This window comes from Rhipicephalus microplus, unplaced genomic scaffold (assembly GCF_043290135.1).
Source record: "Rhipicephalus microplus isolate Deutch F79 unplaced genomic scaffold, USDA_Rmic scaffold_83, whole genome shotgun sequence".
In the NCBI taxonomy this organism is placed as follows: domain Eukaryota; kingdom Metazoa; phylum Arthropoda; class Arachnida; order Ixodida; family Ixodidae; genus Rhipicephalus; species Rhipicephalus microplus.
In genome coordinates, this window is record NW_027464655.1 from 719335 (window position 1) to 744117 (window position 24783).

Sequence of the window (24783 nt, forward strand, 5' to 3'; positions counted from 1 at the left end):
TTACAAATTCGGCACTGGGGCCGACAGAGACTCGAAGAGCCGAGCTCTCCTCTCTAACACATAGGTCTGCTCTCAAACGGGTCCGTTCTGACACACATGTCAGCTTTCACCTAGGACCGCCGACTCACACACATGTCGGCTCTCCGACACGGGGACTCCTCTCACACAGGACCGCCGATCGCGACGCGCCGCAGGGCTTGTTTTATTTGCACCGGGTCCAACCAAAATGTCCAATCAGAAGCGCCGCTGGTCATCAGGGCAGATTCCTCCAATGGGGTCGCCGCTGGGCCACGTCAGACCCCCAGACATGAAGACGCCCGTTGTTTACTCGACGGGGCTCGCTGTCACGTGCGCTGCTGACTCACTGCACGTGGGCGCCAGAGAGGCGCCGCGCGTGTTTACGCCGTAGAGTTGTTCGCGTCAGGCGGACTGCGGGCTGGCCTTGACCCAGATTGCCTTTTTCAGAGGCACGGACGTTTGCTGAGGACTCGCTGGCATAACAATGTACAGCATATATACAGAGGCGTTACAAATTCGGCACTGGGGCCGACAGAGACTCGAAGAGCCGAGCTCTCCTCTTTACCACATAGGTCTGCTCTCTAACGGGTCCGCCCTGACACACACGTCAGCTTTCACCTAGGACGGCCGATCGCGACGCGCCGCAGGGCTTCTTTTATATGCACCGGGTCCAACCAAAATGTCTAATCAGAAGCGCCGCTGGTCGTTAGGGCAGACTCCTCCAATGGGGTCGCCGCTGGGCCGCGTTTTTCTTTCTCATCGAATCTGGAGAGGCTGCGCTGCAGGTGGCTGCACCCAAGGACGAGTGACGTCGCAAGGCATTGCGTCAGACCCGCCAGACAGGAAGACGCCAGTTGTTTACTCGACGGGCTCGCTTGCACGTGCGCTGACTCACTGCACGTGGGCGCCAGAAAGGCGCCGCGCGTGTTTACGCCGGTGAGTTGTTCGCGTCAGGCGGACTGCGGGCTGGCCTTGACACAGATTGCCTTTTCCAGAGGCACGATCGTTCGCTGTCGACTCGCAGGCATAACAGGGCCTACCGGCTGGGAGAAGGCCAGTTATGGTCACGTGATCAAACATGGCGGCACCCCATGCGCCGCTGCGGAAAATCTTCCACAAACCGTCACACCCATGCGGCACATATACTAGGATACCTGTGCCGCATACACGCTTGCGGGTATATGCCACACGTCTGGCCGGAAAGATTTGACGACGTACGTGGAGGAATTATCACATTATCCGTGTCATGAGCAGTGAGTCTTATTCGTCAAACCTTCTTACCCTTCCATACTAATCTTGTTCTCACAGACAGACAGACAGACAGACAGACAGACAGACAGACAGACAGACAGACAGACAGACAGACAGACAGACAGACAGACAGACAGACAGATATGCTCAAAAAGCTTTGGTTCGCTAAGAAATGTTTCACACTTAAAAGACACTCAATACAGTGAGGGCACCCGCGAATTCAACGAGTGTAGTATGTACCAGTTCAGTTACGATAAGCACATCCGGCAGCCGAACCATGTGGTATACATGCCCCAAAATAACACGTATCATTCAAGCACTTTCAAGCCCCCCAAAATGCAGCGTCACCCTATCGTTCAGTAGCCGCACGCGTACGGTAATTATTACCCTGTAACTGTGGTGGGAGTTGCTAAAGGGATGAAACCCCAAGCCGCAGGGAATGCTTACTAAACAATACATGGAACCATACTACGTAATACACCCGTAACATTTTCGGTACGCCTATAAGTTATCGCGTATAGAACTGTTCTTCCGACAGTCCAGCCGCCTCTTTGTAGCATGATGAATGGCCAACATAACAGGCTGGTGGAATAGCGAGCTTTAGTGCTACACCCCAGGTAGCGTACGCAACGTCATTGCGTGCGTAGAACACCATGTTTTGCTTATTATACATGAGTATAAGCTGTGAGCACGCGCTATTATGCGAAGCTTGTTGCTCGTACGTACTAAAGCTCGAGTACCAAGATAGATAGTTTTATTTAGGCGTACGTAGGCAGATGTGAACAGTCTTACCTTACATGCATGCCACCTCAAGTGATTTTAACTGCACGTGCGCTCCAAGAGGGACCACGTAACAATAGACACATTTAGTGGGGCGTACGTAACGAGCCTACGTACGAAAGAAGAGAAGTGTGCATGCGTAGTACGTAACGTATATATTCCATGAATGCGTGCGTACGCCGAAAAATAAAAAACACCACGTGAGTATACGTGATGAGGTGGAGCGTACGTGGCGTGACGCTCTCGCGATATCTCGATTGAAATGGGAACCATATGGCAAAATTACAGCGATGGCGTCGAATGCAGAGAGCAACAAAGGCGGCCCAAATCGAGTATATATTGCTTTGAGGGACGATGTTGCGCTGCTATCGGAAGTACAAACGAGCGATCCATTTAGGCATCCGGAACAAACCGGCGTAAACCATGGATCCAAAATGATTCGCATTGGCTTGGATGCTAGCGGCCATTAAGACGGCCGCTACCACACGAGTGCGCTAAAAACACCCAAGAGCTGTTTTATTTGTAATAACATACATCTAGTTGAACCAAACGTGTCTCAGTATGGTCAATACGGTGGGCTAAAAGTGTCTTTGAGCGCTTCGCATGCAGCATACACAACGTACCGTACTGCGTACGTAAGCTCGTTACGTACGCCCAACTTAAAATGTCTAATATCTATCACGAAGTCGCGATCTGGCGAAACCCCCGTTCATGTGCGTAAGAAGCGCACGCAAATAAATCTAATCTCAAGTACTACAATTGTGAGGCCAGCGCATGACCACTTCATTCTGCGCACGCACACTGCTTGCACACGAACTCTATACCTGCGCCAAGTGGCTACGTAGTACGTGTAACGTATTATGTAATGTAACGTAGTGTAACGTAATGTATTATGAAGATAATCGCTATCTTACCTCTTGAAGCTGTGCTCCTCGTCTCCTTATCCCGCTGGGAACACTCCGCTGCATCGTCAAACCACGGGAAATTATTTCGTGCATTGCAGGTCATTTGGGAACGCCCGCAGGACCCGAGTGTTTGTGGTGGATTTTACTTTCGTAACAATTTCTTCGACTGCATCCACGGCGACCACGCAGAACCGCGAAACATTTAGTACACGGCCCCTCCTTCCGTGTTCCGGCAAATCAGCGCCGTCACCGCGCGTTCAACTTTTGGACCGATGTGCGCATGCGCGCACCTCTGCTGGATGGGCGATATCAGCGATGGCGCGAGCTGTAAAAGATAACACCGCGCAGTAGCTTGTCCGTGTGCGCGAAGGCTGCGACGGATCGGAATGAGGCACCCACGGGCCACGGCTCTTCTTTCTTGCGTCGCACAGGTCAGTTACATTTCGAAATTGCAATTTTGCCGTCTTAAATCTGATGAACGCTTCATTCCGTGCTTCCATGCTATACGCTGGTGCAGCCATGTTGTTTGCAACACTAATGTAACCATACATTTTTGAGATGCGCATAATACGCTTAAGAATTTGCACGAGTGGTCGTTGTGCGAGTGTTATACCCAAGCTAACAAACATATGCGTATTGTCTAGGGAGCGCAAGACAAAAGACTATGGTGTTGCGACGCGGTATCAAATGTGAACAAAGTACTTAAGATTGCTAAAGAGTAGACATTCATTCTAAGAAGGAGGCAATAGTACCAGTGGTTTTACGTGACAAAACCACGAAATGATCACACCACGGCGGAGGGCTCCGTAAACCTAGTTCTAATGGTGTTCTTAAACGTGCTGCTGTATCTAAATACATCTGCGTCGAGCATTCCGCTTCCACGGAAATGCGACCGCCGCGGCCGTGTTTTAACCCACGTCTTTCGGGTCGGCAGCTGAGCCCTCTAACCTTTGTACCAGAGGTTACGTCGGCCGTAGTCCGATGTAAGAAAACATTCACATCAATTCAAAAGCTACTAAAGGCCACGTGCGCACTATTAGCGAGGTTGTGTGACGCAGAACCTCGCTCCCACCGCGTTACGTTAGTTTTAGTTGTTTTACCTTCTGCCGCGATTGAAAGTGCCGTTATCAAAGGCATACAATATATGGAATATACTGAAAAGAGGCTTTCTTTGCCTTCAAAATTGATAAGAGTGATATTACATGTATACATACAACTGCAACTGGCCCATGCTTCACCGTCCGCCGTGGCAGTGCAGTTGCGGCGCTCGGCGGCCGACTTGAAGACTGTGGGTTCGCGGTGGTCGCATTTCGGCGGCACAAAACACTAACCAGTGCCCCGCCGCGGTGGTCTAGTGGCTAAGGTACTCGGCAGCTGACCCGCAGGTCGCGGGTTTGAATCCCAGCTGTGGCGGCTGCATTTCCGATGGAGGTGGAAATGTTGTAGGCCCGTGCACGGGCCTGTAACATTTGTGCTCAGATTTGGGTGCACGTTAAAGAATCCCAGGTGATCAAAATTTCCGGAGTTCTTCACTACGGCGTCTCTCATAATCACATGGTGGTTTTGCGACGTTAAACCCCACATATCAATCAATCTAAACACTACCCAGTGTTTTATGAGATGTCAGTGCTACACCTTAAAATAAACCAGATGATCGATATTTCTGGAGCCCACCATTACAACGTGTCTCATAATCATATGGTGGTGTTGGTACGCAAAACCTCAAATAATACATATTTTTCTATGAGTCATCAGTAGTTTCGGGTGCATGTCATGTGACAATATATAGTTATGATGTTGTAACAGTGTGGAACTGCTCAGTCGTTTCGGCCTTTTAAAAAACGAAGACGTCTTTAGCGCTCCAATGTTTTTCCCACAACATCATGTATGCGCACCTCTCAGTGCTTTAGCAACGTGCGCCCGATACTTGCTTTTTATGAGCGGTGTGCGAGCTGTCAGTGTAGGGTAGCTTTTTTTGAGTGAAAATTGTCTGCTATCGCGCTTTTCAGAAAGAAAACGCGAGCGAGCGGATATCACAGATGTTGCTTTCTGTAGGCCAGCGATAAGCGGCCTGTTGCAGTATTAGTACTCTGTCACCTTAAAGTCTCGTTTCTTGCCTTCTTTTTATCTGCATCATCTTTTTATCTTCTTTTTATCTGCAATACGCAGATAGTTTAATCTGCGTAATAACGGTACACTATAACATTCCGTGCATTACGGAACATTGCATTCACTGCTCCCTGTAATCTGACGAACTGCCGCTCTTGAATTTTATAGACATACAGCGTATAATCAAGAAGTAGTCAAATAATTGTGTATTGATAAGAGTCGAAAGTACCAGCGGCTATTTATATGCAGCCATAGACTTTGCCTTTCACATTTGAAGACTGACTGCAGCCGTGCTTGGGCAGCCGAAAAAAAAAAGTGAAGCAGTTAGCCAACAATGGTCCTTTTAAAAAAAAGGTGGATAATTACGTAAATATTTTAATTCAAGGGCTAACTCAGAAGCTGTCATAATGAAAATGCTGTGACGTTTTACCTTGCGCTAATTTTTCACCGTCGGTGGACCGTTGAATTCTCGCAAGTAGGCTCCTCCGTAGTGCACAGTCACACAGACCTAGATCAATGCTCGTATTGCAAGAAAGCTAGCTTGCGTGAGCTGTTCTAGAAATTTTCGGAGACGCGTGAAGTGTGAGATTGTAGAGTTGAATATGCCACGGTTGTGACAACTTGTAGAGCGTAACTCCGCGTAAGAGAATGCTGCAGGAGGCAATTAGTTGGCGATATGTGATCGATACTGTATACAACGCTGATCCGGTTGTTTTTAAGGATAAAGCCTTTGGTGCTTCATCAAATGCGAGAAAATACCGTGGGCCTCTACGGCAGCAGCCCGAGTGTTGCGAAAATTCATCTTCGCCATGACGTCACAGACTGGCAATGTTTGTGACATCCTTGTGACGCTATAATGAAGTCTCGTAGCATGACGTTATCACGATGGCGTCATCGCGTGACATCATTGCTTGATCCAAGGTGCACCGATCTCGGAGGCTGTGCTAACCTAGATGAGGCGTCGAAAACTTGCAGCGCCTCCGATCACGGAAGCCGTGCAAAACTAAGTTAGGAGCAGCGGGCTTTCGAAAAGACGCACGGGAGCCTCAGTACATAGACCAAGAAAAATGAAAGACGGCTTTCGCGTTCGAGTCGTCTTTGGTGAAAAGTATCAAGGCGTCTGTGAGCTTTTGTCATCAAGCCAAGTAGACACGTTGTGTCTGGAAAAAGCGACCCGCAGACATATAGGATCACAAAATTTAGAACGCGGCGGACCCGCAAACGAAACTCCAGCAATCAGTTTTCCCCCTTTAATAAAACGTTTCCTGTTAGCGATGGAGGATACTCCTTTGCTGTGAGGAGCACATCACCTACTAAGTATTTCGCTAAATGGGTTCACGTAACCATAACAGCAGTGTTTACTCATACGATGGATGGAACATTTAACCAAGATCTACATTTTTAAGTGTGAATACACTTTATAAGCGACCCCAAACCATCCACCGCCGTCGGCGGCGTCCGCAGTCTTCTCTCTATCTCTAAAAGAAAGAGGACTTGGCGGGCCGCAGCGCGACGCTCCACCGAATAAGCCACGGACGCGACGCTGATAGTCCCCCTCCCCCTTCGCTCGCTCCTCCGCTCTCCTCGTTCACTGCAGCTGGGCGCGCACCCCTCTCTCTCTCTCTCGCGCCCGCCTTCTCTCTCAGTCTCCCGTTGAGACAACACCACCTAAATGAGTTCTAGGTGGTGTTGGTCGAGAGCGGGTCGTGCGATGGATGTCCCGGAGGCAACGCTACCATCTCGATATAAGGCGCGTTACTGACACCGATATCAGCGTCGCCAACGGATTTTAACTTTACTCCCCCTCATAGCATCACCCATGTGCATTCGCACTTAACCATGCATTCGCACTTAACCATGTTCATCCTCGGGAAATGCTTGGTTTTACGCATCCGCGTTTCGACAAACACCTTCAAGAAAAGTGAACGCCAAGCAACTAGCCAGAAAGTAAGGCGACTGCTATGAAGGCGCCTTGTTGTTCTTTACGGATACATAAAAACGCGCTCTGAAGCGTAATCATAGAGAAATAAAAAAAGGTGAAGAGTGGACACTCCCATAGACCCCAGCGGCCCAATCGACTCTAGCACACCTAGTGGTTGATGAGAGCAAGTGGCATGCGCTTCCGGTTTCGGCTTCACTGGCGCAAATTTTGAATTACTTTACATAACCGACGTTTGGCTATGACGAAAGTTCATGATTTCAGACCACTATTCATCGCCCAAATGGATAGTTTTTGTAGGTCGTTTTGATTTAGCGATTCCCTGTATTGTTCAGTGGTTCGTGCGAATCGGTCATGACGTAATTTTTATTTCGATTAAGTTATAATAAAAAAAGATGCAGGTAATGATAATTCACTACAGTTTTATTCATCGCACTTGTGTTTTTCTTTTGGAACAAGTGATCAATGTATATATCAGTCAAAGAAACAGAGCATCCGCAATGTTTTATTCAAAGGCAAGGTAGAGTATGAGAATATAAAAAGCACAATATGACAAAGGTAGACAACAAATGCATCTCGCCTTACAAATAAATTGTAACAAATATTGTGACAAATACATAGAGAACACAGACAACGCACACATCGCTAGAGTTGGCAGAAGCCGAGAAGCTGGTGAAGTATGACACACCGGGCCAGTGGGTAAGTAAGGATCTATGGCAAAAACACAGCGCACAATGCTGATGAAGAAGGAAGAAGTGACATATACACAGCAATGAAGTCGCGAATCACGCCTGGGCTTAACCGAAATAATGCATAGAAAAAAAGAGCGCACAGAAACCACACGACACAATATAGCAGAAAGGCAAAGGTGCAGTGTGCTGGCTGTGCTTAAGAACAGCTAGTCCAAAATGAAAAAAAGCAGACTTGATGCCTGCTTGTCCTCAGAAAAGTAGGGCTTTGCAGCTTGCTCACTACGTGAAAGACAAACTTTATGCTACAACACTGGCAGGTCTTGTGGCTTTTGTTATGCGTCGCCTTCATCAAAAACTTAAGATCCCAAGTGATTTGCGTCTGGGTGTTGCTGTGACGCTTGCGAGCTAAAATAGATTGTAGTCATCACTTTATCCAGAATTGTGGACTAATTGGTGCTACGAGAGCGGTATTACAGGGCTAATAAATAGCAGAAGGAAACTACTTTGGCTCATTATTTTTCACAAAGGCTATACATCGTACGTTATCACTCACAAGCTATATAAAAATAAAATGGCAGCGTCCGCAGCCCCATCAAACGCTACAAGTTTGGGTATTCTTTTGAAAATTTTGATGGGCAAGATGAGGAGGTTGATGAGAAGCTAAAATACGAAAAGCGTGATAACATGAACCGTGCCCACTTCATACTGTGTTCCTTACCCGCTCGAAGACATTTCAACAAGCGGTTTTGTTATCGATATATTACTTGAGCTGGAGAGATAAAGCATACACAGTGACCAAGCGACCCACAGTAAAGTGTACAGTTCGCCCGCATTTGCTACAAAAATACAGACAGGATACCCAACATTCTTTTTAAGGTTATGCAAATCACTTCGAGCGAATACACAGTGTCCCTACTCCTCATAGCGGGTAACCAAAACAATGTATGCAACGAAGGAGTGGTTGGTCCAGTTGAACTGAATATAAGCATACAAGACCATAATGAAGTCTGCTGTAACGAAGTAATAACATAACAAAGCTATTGCAGGATTCGGCTCAACTCGAATACTTTAGTGTAAACCCGCCGCTAATTGCTAACCTTGAAACTTGTCAAGCTGTATGCCCGAGATTGAAGACTGGAACCTAACCCTGTCTAAGTTTCGGTTCACAAAACGCACATGCCAACATAAACGAACCCGGCAAAACATTTTCAGAAACTTAGCGCGACACCCAGCAGAGCAGAAATGAAAATCGCCAACACTTGACAGATGGTGATACAAAACATCGCACACTTTCAGGTGATGTGCAGTGGCCTCAATTATGGCAAGAAAGTGAGATTCAAGTTGTTGTACGTATGCAAAAGCTGCTTCTGATGGCACAGTGAGATTCCCAAAAAATTTGCTGGGGTTGTGGTATGCTTTGAGCATTGTGAAATACTGGTGGGTAGGCTATGGCTGTGCAAACTCCTCATTATCCACAAGAGACGCACTGGTGAGGGAGAAGGGCGAGAGCTGCTCCTGGAGGAGGTCACATTCATCATCCTCAACATTTCCGTATTCTGACTGCTTGAAGAGCTTTCTTATGCAGATGTGCTTCAGGCCACAAATAAATTGTGCTACATCGTGGTTGGTGTTGCAACCCTGTTTTTGCCTAATGTGGCCAAATATGTTCTCCAGAGGATCCTGTTGAAGCCTGCGTGTTAACAGGTATTCAAAATTGTAATTTTTGGAGAGGTCGTCCCATAGTTGACAAATTGCCTGAATTGTAATTTGCCAACCTACGATGGTTTGTGGTTGACGTCTGCCAACAAACTGCCATGATGCAATCCAGGGAAGCTGGCTCGGAGGAAGTCAATCAGCTCTGAATCATTTTTCATGATTGCATACCGCAGCTTTTGCGAAGTTCTTTTTTTACTCGAGCTGTTCAAGGCATTGAAAATCCTGTCCAAAATTGATCACAAAATTGAGCTGTAGTGATGGCCGAGGCAGGCAGCACCTTCGCATACACCATTGCCGTGTTAGCAATCGAAACTGATGCACTGAGGACCTGAGTTGCTCTGCTGACCTTCATATTAGAAAAAGGTTTCTGATGAACGTGCCGTTCAGTCAACTTTGGAGCCAATCGCAACCGCAACTCATGTGAGGATTGGTAAAGGCTTACAATGTGCGACCAGTTAACGATGTCATCCCCAATGTATAACTTGTGTGCTTGGACATTATTGCGCGTTGTTTCAATTAAATGTGGAACATCAAAAATGTAATATAACCGCTCACCATTAACTTCAAAAAAGGCTTTGCTACAGTCACTCTTAGTTGGTTAGCGAGACTTACATTTGAACTGCCCTGGTCACAAATGACTGCTTTCACTGCAATATTAATGCTCCTAAGCTCCAAAATGAGTGACACCAGCAAGTTATGCATAACAGATGATGGTGTTGATGTGTGCCCTAGAGTAAAAGCAACCGGTTGAACCCACTTTCTCGACACACCAACAAGCAGAAAAACCAGTGCTCGATCAGCGATGGTTGAAGTGCGATGAGTGCCATCATCTGTAAAACCCGGGACGTCTCTTGAAGCATCATAGTACAAATTCTTTTTGAGTGCTATTTCGTCGAAAACTAAAGCGCACACTCGGTCCCGTTCATTCCAAGCTTGAGTATTTGTTGCAATGGAAGAAAGGATTCCTGGAATTATGCCTGGAGTCATCTTTACATTAGCTAGCCACCTCCTTAATGAACGCCGGGAGGGCAAAGAAAAATATGGAGCCAGAAATCGGTATGCTCGCGGACCTCGGAAGTTTAAGTGAAGAGCGAATTTCTTGAACCACACGGGAAACCGCTTGCCCTTGCGTTTGGGCCTCAAGCGAACATGTGCAGAAAGAAGTTTAAAAACCTTCTCGGTGACGTGCGGTCGGATAACTTCAAGGGCCTTTGAAGTCGATGACGGTGCTTGGTGAGGCTGTCTCTGCAGTCTTTTGATAGTTTCCGCTGTGATGCTACTTTGGCTTGCAGATGTTTAATGGTTCGCTTGTACTTCATTGATGGAGACATTGTCGCTGGCACACAGGAACGCACTGCAATAAACAAAAAAGTTGATGTAAAAACGAAGAACAACTAATCCCATACGAGCACTTTCCTCGCTCTTTCAGACCCAAGGTGCACAACTTTCTGTGGTACAAAGTTTTCGATTCCACTACCTAAAAACAAACCATTCACAATGTTGACAATGCACAAAAAAATGAAAATCACTGAGAGCCCACCCTTACATTTTGTAAGTGCACACCTATTGTCCTTTTGAGGATAGTTTCCTCAGAATGTCCTAAACATAAAATAGCACATTAAAAACTGCTGCAATAAAAGCATAGTCACCATTATCTCTAAGGCACTCAGGCGTGGAGCTGTTGGCGGAGACGTCTTCTGGAGGGTCTTGTGAAGCTTGTTCAGTGCCTCGGACAGTGCTGTCGGAACAATCTTGCGAGCGGCCTGCGGAAGTCTCTATATCAATCCACTCTGGTGTTGAAGTGAACATACAACTTACCGGCCACACAGGTTCCTTTTGTGACAGCTGAACGACTGGTTAAGGTTTTCTCCGGCAAGACGAAATCAGCAGAAATTCTTTCACCAGCTACAAGGGAGCTGCCACCTGCAGAGATTTGGTCAACAGTCAATTTGGGTAAAAAAAAAAAAGAAATCGCGACACTGAACGCATTCTGTTCATCGGGGCACCTCAATGTGTGGGAGCCGCTTTTTGAAGCCTCTACCGCAGGTCCTGAAGAGATGAAATTACGACAATGTGTCAGTAAGAGGCTTAAAATAACACAAACTGAAGCTCATCTGCACCTTGCAGTGCAGCTTCTGCAGCCATGTCACAGTCACTACTTGAAGCGACGCTCAGAGAACCTGCATATATGTGCAGTTGGTACAAGTTACAAAGCTTGTAGCATGGGGAAACTTAAACAGCTCTTTCAAACGCATCAATTTGTCGAACGTGGAAGAAAAGAGACGGCACCAACTAGGAAACAAGTAATTTGTGATTTTTGGAATTATCAACAGTGGCAGCTTTCACTGATGAAAGGTATACGTACATGTGCACTCAGGCTTGAAGATAACGTGAAATAGCCCTTTAAAGTCTTTCAAAACAAGTTGCGCAGGTCCAGAGCATCAAAACATGACAGAAATGTAAAGCTGCTGTTAGGAAGGTAATAGCGCACAATTCACAGAATTTAAGACTTTCCAAGTGTTACTTCTGTAGTGAGGTTTCTCCATCGGCTACAAAGATCTTCACCGTTAACTGTCGCCACTGATTCAATACAAGTGGCTGCTATTGCACATATTTGAGTTTCAGTCAATCACATGGTGCAGCTGGTTGCACACTGGGAACAGCCATTCTTGTAAGCCTTGTGTGCCCAGGGTCCATGAAACTTTGAGCAGTAAAATGGTCGCTACAAACCCTGTACGTTGCGTACAATAGGCTGGCCGGCTTACTCGGGAGATCATCGCGTCCAGCATACTGCATCCATGCTTTCATCCTGCATTGGCAATGAACTATCAGCTGAAAGGGGAAGTGCTTGAATAGTGATTTTTTATTGTTACCCTCACTTAGCAAGTACGAACAGTAAGCCTACAGACATGCAAACCATACAAAAGCTTTAACACACCTGCCGTCCCGTGGTATGCGGAAGAAACTCGTCCCAGGCTTCTTGTGGGTTCTGCCATTGTTGAAGCACCACGATACACAGCAGTAGCTGCCGTAGCTTGGACCGCCGGACGGCATGGCATCAGGGCGGTATGAAAATGTTAGCAAGTGGATGCTTCGCTGTCAGATTACGAAAAAGATATGTGCACGTCATAAGTGTACCAGCAAACCCCTTTGAATGATTAGCTAATCGATGCACAATACAAAACTAGTGATACATCTCTGACCCATAAAACTCGGACTTACAAAGATATACGTCAAGATCACGTACAAAGATCTTCAGAAGTTTCCAGGCCGCTATCCCTTGTAATGCAATGGTATCGCGGCCTGGAAACTTTAGAACACCTTCGTGCGTACGCAGTATCAGCAGTACATTGGGAAGAAAAATCGTAGTTGAAATTTGTGCGGTAAAATTATATTGGAAACGTCAAAAAAATTTGTGGGCAGCTTGCACTAGTGGCACAAGGCTAGCGAAGAAACGAAGATGATGGCCACTTGGCTAGTCCAGATTTGCCTCCGGCACACCAAGAATTATTCGTGTTCCGAGCCTTCTGGAAACGCGTCGTGAAGCATGCGAGGCCCAGCGAACGATTCTCAATATTTTGCACCGAGCCACCGAGCCTATGACCTAGCTGCCCAGCTATGCTCAGCGCACAGACGCAGCACGCGTCGCCTCGGCTTTATGCCGTGCCGCCTTTGCTATACTGCATACGTTGCACAATGTTCCCGTCTAACCGCCGCATAGAGCCACAAACTTTCTTTTTAGCGAACCTCCCAGTCCTTACAAGCTTCAGAAAAAGGTTACAACTGCGTGAATGAGACGCCACGTAAGAAACAAACTCGCACACACGAAGCGCAACGTGTGTGTGTGTGCATCTTTCTATGTTTGTTGCATGGTGTCTTTATCGCGCAGGCGTAACCGTTTTCTGAAAAAATGACCCAACAAGACCAACAACATGTCATTCAACAAGCTTCGCTTGAAAACGTGCCTCACCTGGTATCTCACGCTTGAAAACGCCGACGCAGCCGACGTTGACGAAAGCGACGAAAGCTTCTCGCCGTCAGTCATGCATGGGCTTGTCGCTGGGTAGATGGTGTTTATGACAGTACGGCTGAAGAAAAATAATCGCGTAAGGTGTGTTGAATAAATCGTTTTTATGTATAAAGAACATACCAAGTTTGGGCGTGTAATTATTAATTTGTGAAAACAATTCTGTTGCATTGATTATAACTGTGTTTTTTTTTGCGCTTGCGCCCTCTGAAGTTTGGTGGGAGCACTAGTTCGTAACGTAGTCGTGACGCACTTCCTAAGGCCAGGTTTTGCGGAGTGTCCGCTCTTGTCTTCTTCTTTCTCTATGGCGTAAGCGCAACACTACAGTTCTCGAACTTCCGGCAGAAACTCGACAAGTAATGTCCGTTTCACACGGAAGAAGGTGGAACTCGATGCTGCAATCAAGATTGCCACAGGACTTTGCAGTGCGGAACGGGAGACCAAAGTATTGTGTCTCATCGGGTGAAAAAAAAAAGAATGAACGCGTTTCCGGGCTGTTAGTTGAGATTGTTGTCGGTGATTACGACTAACTATTACACAACCATTTCCGCTGCTGAGTAAAACCTGTGTACCCTTGAAGCGAGGTAGGAAATTACTCCGCCACTTTTCTCCGGAGAGCCATGTCCTGCCCTCTTTTCTTTCTTTTTCATTCAATCTGTTTCTCTTATTGCGTTCTTGCTCTCAAACGAGCACATCTTGCAACGTACGGCCACCCCGATTCATCATGTGCGCATTCCGTTCACGCCTAAACCCTTCACTACATGAGGAACTCTGGCTTCTCAAATACCGGTTAAGTAAAATATATGCGCTCGTTCTCCCTCTGTCACGTTAGGAACGATGGGTTGATTGTTAGGACTATAACCTTTCGTGCGCAGGGAACGAATGAACGATTGGCTTCGTGAGCTTGCAAAAAAAAAAGGGGGGGGGGGGATCGCTATCTAATGGACAACTAATTTGTTGTAAACTGTTGAGTATTTAGTGCTAGATCCCGCTCGCTTCTGGTGGTGCAGAATGAATAGCTGCCGCGTCGTCTCGATATCTACGACCGCTATTGAAACCGCAATTATAGCGAGGATACCCTGTGTAGTTTTACGTGGTCTTCTTTCGTTGCACGGAACTGGGCTGTAGGGATCATAGTAATAATACTCCTACCTTTCGAAATATTATCTTACGCTGTCTTGCTCCAATGTCGTTCCGGCTAAAACAAGGGCGTGTCAGTGTCTTACAGTGTGGGTTTCCTTCTTTAGTATGGTATTTTTGTGTAATTATCTCATTTTATATAATGCGCGGGTAAATGATGTGCCCCACGCTTTCTCCCCGAAGTCATTGATTTTGATTAGAAGAGGATGCTGACGTCCCTTGATTGTAACCTTTTTACATTACGCGATTGCACCCACGATTGTAACATTTTTTGCATTATAATAGTATGTTAGTCAAGTAATGCAAAAGTTTTGATCTGCTGTGAAACATTCTCTCTGTCAAACATTCTTATAAAAACCATCATCAGTGCGCCGTTGGTTTAAAGTCAAATTATACCGTGACAGACAGAAAAGCCAGAAGAAATTTATATGAGGCATTTTCTTCTTTTTGAGAAAATAGTGTCCTAGGCAATCACTTTTGGCGTGTAGCATTAAAACTATTGTTTATCTTCTGGGAACTGGCGGATGTTAGTCACACCTAAGTTAAAATACACGCTCAATTATTTTCCGAAATTTGCGAACTGCGTTTTGGATGAATTATATTACGCTTCATATTGCAGCATAGGACGAGCAGTCAGTCGTCAATGAGTTTGCAAAGCAGATTCACTCGGAATGAAATGCGGTTGAAGCGAGGAGTTAGAGAGTGTCCGAAGTAAAATGGGCTATATAGACGATGGCCGGAAGAGTTTTTCGAGAAGCTTGAATGCTAACAGCACGCACGCACGCACACACACACACACACACCCACACACACACACACACACACACACACGCGCACACGCACATACACACAGACACACACACGAGTGGGTCAAGTATTAGAGGGAATACCTACAGCTTTAAACGTTCACAGCAGCTGCACGTACATTTCACCCTACGTTTGATGGCCCTTTAAGTTAGTTTGCTTAGCTTTAGTTGAGCTGTTCTGAATGGCTTCGTTCAACATCTCTACGTCAAGACACTTCATTGACCGCGAGTCTCTATTAGCGTCCGAGATAAGAGCAAATTACATCTGCTGCACAAACTTTCGAAAAGCGCCCCAACATCCAGCCGTTACTTCGCTATTTGTAATAATCTCAGCAGCAACCCAGTCTCTGAAAAACGAGATGTGGCGTCCCGCAGACTACCACTGATAACATGTGCCTTCTCTGGTCGAGAACACGCGTTGTGCATCATCTCCGTAAGCTATAGACCACAGCTAACCACAACGATCAAGTTATATGAGAGAAGCGTTGTTTGATATCTCTCCTCTCGTGCTCCATGCCCTTACCCGTGTAGGAGCGAGTGGTGCCGCGGATAAAATAAACCGAGGCATAATGAATGAATTCTTCTCCCCTCCACAAGTGGCGCTGGCGCTGATGTTTTTGCCGACCTCCCAAGAAACAACTCTGGCACGCGGCAGCCTCAATCTTGGAGAGATGATAAAGCGGCTCTCCGGAGCTCTGAAAAAAAAAGATATATATCTGCAACGAGTAAATGAAGCACATATAAACAAACACTTCATCTAGGCTTAAGCGAATCCGTTGCAAACGAACACCACAAGCCCGTGTGAGAGGCAACTGCTTACGCCGAAGGAATAACCATTAAAGGCAACCTGAGCGTAAAGGCAACGCGCTTTAGCAGCCCTCTTTGAGAAGGAGGAAGCGACTTGCCGCGATGTACCTGCCGTCCGTGGCAGCTGCCTACGGCGTTGCCAGGGCGAGGCGCGTGTACACGTATGGCCCGGCTTTCCAACGATGTACTAACTCTCTGCTCGTAGGACAGCGTGCGTTGCCACGATGCGCCGGTGGTACCGTGTCGCGGGGTCAGTACGAAAGGTCGCGTGGGTCGCGACCTCCTGCAGGCTCCTCCCATGCCCATCGCCGAAGCGCCCTCTGTGGTCAGCAGGAGCGCTCGTCCCGCGCACGACAAACAGCAGCATCAGAAGCAGCCAAGAAGGAAGCGCAGGCGGCGGGACCCCTTAGTGCGACAGTTGATTAAAACACCCAGGCGTACTCACGTGCACGCGTGCATCGCGTGATCGCGTACGCCTTCCTTTTTTTTTGTTCGCATTTGCATGGCCTCTCTCCTGCTGCTCTTTTTTCTGTTCTTATCATTCTTGTACTTTCATTCATATTTTTTGTTCGTGCATAGTGTATTGCTGCCACCAGTGTGCGCTGCTATGCACAGCATGCCACAGATGAATGCACCTGTCTCGCTCGAAACAGCCGGGCCGGCCGCCTTCGAGGTGGAGTGCTTGCTAGTTCGGCTGCCCCTTGCATGCCCGTGCGTGCCACGGAATGTACTTATACGCCGCGCTGCGCAGTTTATGAAGGTGCGAAAAAGAACGGGCATTCGAGACTGCGGCGCGTGGGGGTCATTCATATACCGCTGACAACGCCGCGGCCTGTCCCTGAATCGCGGCTGCTGGACCTCTCAGTGCGTCGCTGTGGTCGCTGTACACGAGAGCCGCCGCGGAACAGCCAACCGACGTGTTTTACGATAGCCAGAATCAGGGCAGCAGCTCTGGACAAACGTTTTCGCTTCGTGTGAAGTGTTCCGACTGGCACTGTGGTGCCAACGGCTTGCAAGCTTAAGAAACTGGATCTATAGCGCACAAGGACTCTCGAAGTTGTGTGAGGGTGCAACAAATATCATTTCGGCAGTTTTAGAAACTATACCTTTTACGATTTGTGAATGCGAATGAAAATTCGAATACAAGTCATAGATAGCCCCACCTGCTGTTCTTCTAGTGGTTATGGTCCTTCAATGCTGAAGGTCACGGGATCGAATCCTGCGGCCGTGTTGTCCACATTTTGGTGCATGCGAATTGCTAAATGCGAGTGTGCTTCTATGTAGGTGCACGTTAAAGAATTCCCCAGGTGCTCGTGATTTCTGGAGCGCGCCATTACGGTGTGTCTCATGACCATATCGTGCTTTTTTGGACGCAAATCCTCAACCGTTGCTTTAAATCAAAGCCCCAACAACGTCTACAGCTCGTGGTATTGTCGCGCGGTGATATCCACGTTTGTCGTGACGGTGTACACGCACAATCTACGCCTATAAGCTTAAAATGTAAGATGCTGTGGTAGAATTATTTGTTTTAATGGGTATTACGGCATTACATGTTTACGGGTATTACGGTATTACATCTGAATTCTATTTGCTCGCAAGTGTACCTGCGAAAACATAATTTCGATGTATGTAACGGAAGAGCACTAACGTGTGGCCACTTTCTAACTTTTTTAAGGGGCAAAGCTCTTTACGCCACGGGTCGTACGTCCCGTGTCGTCCTAGTAGCCAGTTGCATTGCATCGCATGTCCATAAGAACGGTGTCACAGCATATCCGCGGAGTGAATGATAATGAGTGGGGCAAAGATTCCGTCAGTCCGTCTATGCTTCCGTGCATTCGTTCGTTCGCCCTTTTGTCCATCCGTCCGTTCGTCCATCAATTTAGGGTGGTCTGGCCTCGTACTTCTGAACGATTTATTGAGCTTGCACACATCGCTGGACGAGGCACTGACGTTTGCCACTGACGTTTCCCTCGTTGGTCTTACGCACGCGCACTCATATTACCACGAGGGCGGGCTGCGGAGAGCTTCGCCCCACTCGTCATCATTCACCTCGTGGATATGATGCGATTTTTTCTTACTGCTAGGTGTGTCCATATAGTTAAACCGTTTGTTCAGTTTTAAAAAAAAAGCCTGTGCTTTTGTATTGTTGCCTCCGAATCTATATGCTCTTTATGTATGTCCATATTTTGTGACCAGCATCGTAATAAGAAATCCCTATCGCGCCAGCACTTTCACTCCTTTTCGCATATTCACAAATGCTCGCGGTGTCTCAACTTCCCTGTTTTCTGGCAAGTTTGATCGATAGCTATACGCAAGGCAACGCTTAAGCGGCGACTCCGATTTCTGGATAAGATCGCCCGTATGAGCGCGAGTTAATCATATGCGTGACTCCGCGCGCATGCTATGTAGCTGACTATTTCTCGATGTATATTTAAAAAACATGTGCCCAATACTACAAAAAAAAAACGGCCGCATCAAATGACATCCGCGTGTTTCGAAGCGCAAACATTGATCATGACTTTCCCCGGGCATGTGCCGAAGGCGAAGGCTCACTGACATGCTGCCAAGAAACTAATGCATACATGCTATCGTGGGCGCCAAGCATTTCTTGTGCGGGCAAAGGTTCTCGAAGAAAAACACCCACATAACGACACGTTTTACTATAACGCTTCGCTAAACATGTTTGCGAAGGTTGCAGAAGAGTGACCAGCTTTCTGTCTCTCATGATGGGCGGCTCGCACTGAAACTGCTGAAACTTTCTACGGGCGTCTAAATCGATAATCTAAATTAGAACCAAGAAAGCGGCCGGGGGCGATAGCATTGAGTGGCAGGTGATGTGCGTGTGTGTGTGTGCGCGTGTGTGTGTGTTGTTTGATGCAAGGGACTAAAATTATGTGCTACACAGGCATCAACGTAATGAGCTCCAAACACTGGCGCAAAGCAGCAAGGTTTCGAGATTATCGCAGGCATGCCAATATAGTCTGCGTAACTCAGGCAGCGTGACAGAAAAAAAAAAAACGGGAGGGGGTGGGAAAGGGGGTGGAAGTTTCGCTACATCGCTTTTTTTTTCACCCATGAACAGGAACGACAAGCTGTGGTAGGCAGTATTGTGCAGGGTACTGCGTGCTCCTGTCTACCTGTATCGACAGGATGGGGTAGCCGAGCATTGATGTATTGGTTCAGTTAGTTATATTTATTTTAGACTAATTAGCTCAACCTGCACATCGGCATCATAGAGAAGATATATATACATCAGCCGTATTTGCGGCTGATTTGGTACCTTCTGTAGATGATTGATTGATATGTGGGGTTTAACGTCCCAAAACCACCATTTGATTATGAGAGACGCCGTAGTGGAGGGCTCCGGAAATTTAGACCACCTGGGGTTCTTTAACGTGCACCCAAATCTGAGCACACGGGCCTACAACATTTCCGCCTCCATCGGAAATGCAGCCGCCGCAGCCGGGATTCGAACCCGCGCCCTGCGGGTCAGCAGCCGAGTACCTTAGCCACTAGACCACCGCGGCGGGGCTACCTTCTGTAGATGCTCTCAGCTGTAAAGTCATTTTCGCATTATGACACGCGCTGATTCTGCGGATTGTTTGTAGTTAGTTTAAAGACGACTGACTGAAAGATGGCGCTGTGCTCGCGCGGTGGCACTGGGTTTTAGGGACCGGGAGGGAAAAATAGACTTTAAGCGGGTAGACTTAACTAGAAGGAGGTTAACTGATTGGTGGCTAAAGTCAACGCACGAGTTAAAATTAAACCCTTCACTGCATGCAAAGTATGAATCCTCAAACTCACTTTTTAAAGAAAAAAAAATAAATCTAGTTTTTGGTTAATTAAGTATCACGGCTTGGTGGTGCTAGCCACCGCCCGATCTAAAGGGTACAGCCATATCCACCCACCCATCCATCCATCCATCCATCCATCCATCCATCCATCCATCCATCCATCCATCCATCCATCCATCCATCCATCCATCCATCCATCCATCCATCCATCCATCCGTCCGTCCGTCCATCCATCCATCCATCCATCCATCCATCCATCCATCCATCCATCCATCCATCCATCCATCCGTCCGTCCGTCCGTCCGTCCGTCCGTCCGTCCGTCCGTCCGTCCGTCCATCCATATATATATCCATCCATCCATCCATCCATCCATCCATCCATCCATCCATCCATATATATATCCATCCATCCATCCATCCATCCATATATATATCCATCCATCCATCCATCCATCCATATATATATCCATCCATCCATCCATATATCCATCCATCCATATATCCATCCGGCGCCCGCACTGCCACCTGGTGGGAGTAAGTTTATTCGGGTGCATGGGGAGGTGCACTTTTTTGTGGCTATAGCTTGGTTCTAGTTTGGTCGGCAACACAAGGATTGTGAGGGACGTCCGTGGGCACGATTCCGCGGCTCAAGGTCATGGACTCTCGGGATCAGTCGGACATTGGTGACACCGTATTAGCGGTAACTGTTTGTGTTATGATGTTGTGACTGTGTTTTGTTCTCTCTGTGTTTTAGTTCTATCAAGTTGGACTTCGGTTATTTCGAAGATGCGGCTAGTAAGTTCGCCGTTGTAGATGCTTTTTAATAAAGGTGCACGTGTTCGTTGTTTGACGGCAAGGTTGTGTCCATGTGTTCTAGGAGCGTGCACTATGCACTTTGATACCACAACCTTGCTGCTTTATACACTGAAAAAAAAGCTAGATGTTGGCTTGTTGAGCATTTAAATGCGTGGTCGATCCACCGTGTACCAAAGAGAGGAATCCGAATGCGAAGTCGCGACATGCTGTGCACTCGTGAAGTGACGCATTGCGAGGATTATAGGCGAAGACCTTGGGTGACAAATGGCTCACGCTTAATACGTTATTGTCTGTTATGTATCAGCTTCTTCTAATATATTTTATATTACTTCAAACAGCTTATATGTGCTAAGAAATTAACTGATCCCGATTGTTGGTACATATTTTATTTGAAATACTGTTGTTTTCACGCTAAATGTCGCAGTTGTAAAGAACTGGAAATATATCTGAATGATCGTATTTAGGATCAAACAATAATCACTCTGTTCCAGTGTTTAAATCAATCTGCCATGGTGAGTTTCTTCAAGTGTGGGGACGGTATTTGACATGGAGTAAAGAAGGCGGGTTATCTCCCGTTTTCAAGGCATACGAGAACTTGGGTATTTTTATTGAAGAAAACGACCGTCCAATAAAATAACACGTTGCTTCTTCTGTGGCTGCTTCAGTAACACGTTGTTGCCTAACACGTTGCTAAATGCAGTAAGCAACGTATTCCCTCTTGACCCGGAGCAAACGCAGAGCCGTGTACTGATGAGCCGCTCACTCCTGCAAAGGTTACAGAGTATTGCAACATTTCTTTCATTATTAAAGAACAAATTGACCCCAAGGCGACACATTGAGTGTGCAGTCAAGCCACAGCTGAGCATGGACAAGATGCATGCTATACATATGTTTTAATCCAAGCTTGCTCTGCGCATAAACGGGCTACGCCGGTTTTTACACGCTACCAATGTCATGTTACAGTTCTAATGCAAGAACATTTATCTAATACAGGAACATTGCACAACAGTCTTTCATCCAATCCTCCCTTTGTTATACCTCCCATATGTATGGCGTAGGCTCTTCTGCCGTGAACTGGGCAACCGAGGAGGATCATACGCAATAACGGACGCTGAACAGTCCACACTAATGCGATAGAACTAACATTAGGCGGCTCGCGGCTTTCCACATGTCCGGTCGCTGGCTCAAAGATTGTAAGTGACTCCGGGGATTCCAGTAGCAAGCAGGAGGCCTGGCAAAGCTCACTGACATTGTTCACAGATCTCCATTCTCAATGACGTCACACCCGGCGACGCTGTACCCTTCGTGACGGCTGCTTTGTGCAGGTTTTCTCGCGCTGCGTGCTATGGATAATACAGAGTAACGGTCCGATCGAGAGATGGACGTGGGTCCTCCCCTCTAAGCTTTCATTGCAGCACGCAGTATAGGCGCACCTCGCACGTACAACGCGGGAGGCAGCTGGAGAGTCAGTGCGTATCACGTTTCGAACCGCGCCATTATGCTCGTACGCCATGCCCGAACGGCGTTCCCACGTCGAACACGAGCAAACCTCTCAATAAACGAGCGCGGTATATATGCCAAGCCTCGAGAAAAGCGCGTATAATGCATATCTGGACAGCGGCAGAAAACGCAAGGGCCATCCACCGCTGTGGCTCTTGCTTCGGTCGACCATAAACAGTCGTTTTTTCCACGAGGCACATATAACACCATTGCGGCGCCCAGGGCCCCCACGTGCTTCCTTCGGGGCCGCTTCCCCGCACGGGCCGGGAAAGCTTTTCGATGTTCCCAGAACCGCACACCGTAGCCTCGGCTGGTGGCAGGTATCAGGTTGCAATGTCCATTTGGAAGCAGTTCTTCAGTAGCGCGGTTGCTTCGGTGAAGCACATTTGGGCGCAACGAACATCGCATTCACTGTGAACGCGTAGCATCGTCGATGGCCTTGTCCGGTGCGAGGATGAAAGAGAAACGAGCACTGAAGAGGGGCGTACGCGAACCACAAATGCTCCCCATGGCATGGTCCTTCAAATGAGACTGCGAGATGGAGCAGCAGAGACGAAGTGGCAGAACAACGTCGACGAACAACAGCCGCGCGGAGTATTTGCTGCATGGCCAGGTTGTTAGCGCTGAAACACAACACGACGGTGAAACACGGACAGGCAGCATAGAGCTACCGTACAGGGCGTAAGTATAGGATCCCTTTCAGGAAAAAAGTCACAAACCGCAGGAACTAAGTGGCAGATGGAGAGAAAGAGAGTGGCATGGGAACAGGGGAAATTGGAGGAATATTTGAGTTCCCGAAATGTATATATCCGCCGAGTCATCACGTAATTGAGGAGTCGCCGTCACAAACCAGAACTGCTCTCGTGTTTTAGATCATATGTTTTTTCTTGTAAATTATTTTCTCACTGAGGGATTATTTAGAGGTTTTTTTTTCTATTTTCTTGCTGCGTGTACATTTCTCCTCCCAGTGCGGGCGATGTAAGAAGATAAAATAAAGTATGAGGAATGGCACCCATCCGTTTTGGCTGACGTCTCACCGTATCGTAATGGTGCCTGTTTTGATGACGTGGCAAATCAGATCTGAAACCGACGCGATACGGCATCGCGATAGCCGAAATATAGGCCAGACACAGACGTGTGCCGAACGCGCAGTTTCCGACGGTGCATGTAGTAGTCTTGTGCATCCTCATTTCGACAATGTGTTGCACTTCTAACATGTGTGATATAGTGATAACTTTCTGCAGAGAATCCCACAGCCCGACCAGTGCCACGTAGGACTACCTGTATACGGAAGACTCGTTTAGCAAGTTTCCTTGAAGCACTTCTGTTTCGGTGAGGGAAAGCACAGGAGACTATAGGCAAGGAAGATCAACCCGGATGGAATGTACTGGCTGACAGAATACAAAAAAGAAGAGACTTTGCTTATACTGCATGCCTTTGTTCATGTCGTATCGCTGCGATATTTTTAATGGAGTTCCGGAGTTTATGTGTAAGAAAGAGGGGATCAAAAACGAAAGAAAAATAAAGAGACATAAAGCCATCCCTATAACGAGGTCGCAGCACCGTCAGGCATCTCGGGCTGTGGATCCACTGCGATGTCATGTGCCATGCATGTGCCACCTGCCAAGCGTTAGGCGTACATGGGGAGAAATGCGTGCTCCTCAATACTTGTGCGTATACGACCTTCAATTTGTATAAAGCGGTACAAGGCAAGCGGACAGTTTCAAAGTTTATGGAGACAGCGAAACTGGACGATTGTAAAGACTAATCTGGTTGCTGCTAGGTTGTTCATAGGCCTCAGGTAGGTAATGCACGTTTTTTTTCTTGCGATCCTTCTATGCTGTTGCAGGGCTTTTTAGTTAGCTGATGACATCTCATTTGGTTTGGTTTGGTTTGCTTTTATACAAGGCAAAATTGAACAAGATTGCCTTGGGGGACACGACTAAAGGCTAAGTAAAAGCCTGACTAGGTCGTGCCACCCTGGCAGCAAAGCAGAAACATACCGCAAGTACAGTACTCAGAAAATTACAACATCACGTGTTATCTTACACGGGTACCATAATCAAACAGGAACTGCCAGAAGTGTGAATGAAAGAATAGAAATATAAACAGTCCTTATTCGAGTGGTGGCAAATACAAACAAATGCATGTATTCTATGAAATAAATTAACAAGAAACATCTTGACTAGAAAATCGAGTTGCTCTACAAGACAAATTAGAATATAATAAACAACAGGCAAGGGGCAATAATGAACAAGTTGCAACGAATACAAAAACATCATTATCTACAAATTTCAACAATCAAGAAAAGCATCGCTTTCATCCACTAGGAACTCTTTCGTTATTTTTTTAAATGATCTAGCTGAAATTCCGTCTAGCTGAATTTCTAAGTTGATTCTCAGCGCAGAGATGTTTGAGTTAAACCACAGAGAGTTACAGACACGACCTTGAAGCTTGTGCACACAACAGACAGAAATTCGTGG

The 24783-nt window shown here is 47.0% G+C and overlaps 1 protein-coding gene across 1 annotated transcript; it reads right to left on the reverse strand.

Moving 5' to 3' along the window:
- Positions 1 to 9946: 9946 nt before the first annotated feature.
- On the reverse strand, positions 9947 to 12960 carry LOC142790218 (uncharacterized). The gene is made up of 5 exons (XM_075885196.1): positions 12349 to 12960; positions 12044 to 12219; positions 11229 to 11333; positions 11060 to 11173; positions 9947 to 10764 (listed from the first exon to the last, which is right to left on the reverse strand). Exons 1-5 carry the CDS (start codon positions 12462 to 12464, stop codon positions 10550 to 10552), a joined length of 726 nt encoding a protein of 241 aa, XP_075741311.1. The 5' UTR covers positions 12465 to 12960; the 3' UTR covers positions 9947 to 10549.
- Between the last annotated feature and the right edge of the window lie 11823 nt (positions 12961 to 24783).

Bases quoted from the DNA above. Each gene is read 5' to 3' on its own strand.
- LOC142790218 (XM_075885196.1), bottom strand. From the start codon at position 12,464: ATGCCGTCCGGCGGTCCAAGCTACGGCAGCTACTGCTGTGTATCGTGG. The intron at 11,174-11,228 runs GTAAGTTGTATG...AGACTTCCGCAG, and splicing joins AAAAGGAACCTGTGTGGCCG to GCCGCTCGCAAGATTGTTCC. The intron at 10,765-11,059 runs GTGACTATGCTT...TGTTTATTGCAG, and splicing joins TGAGTGCCTTAGAGATAATG to TGCGTTCCTGTGTGCCAGCG.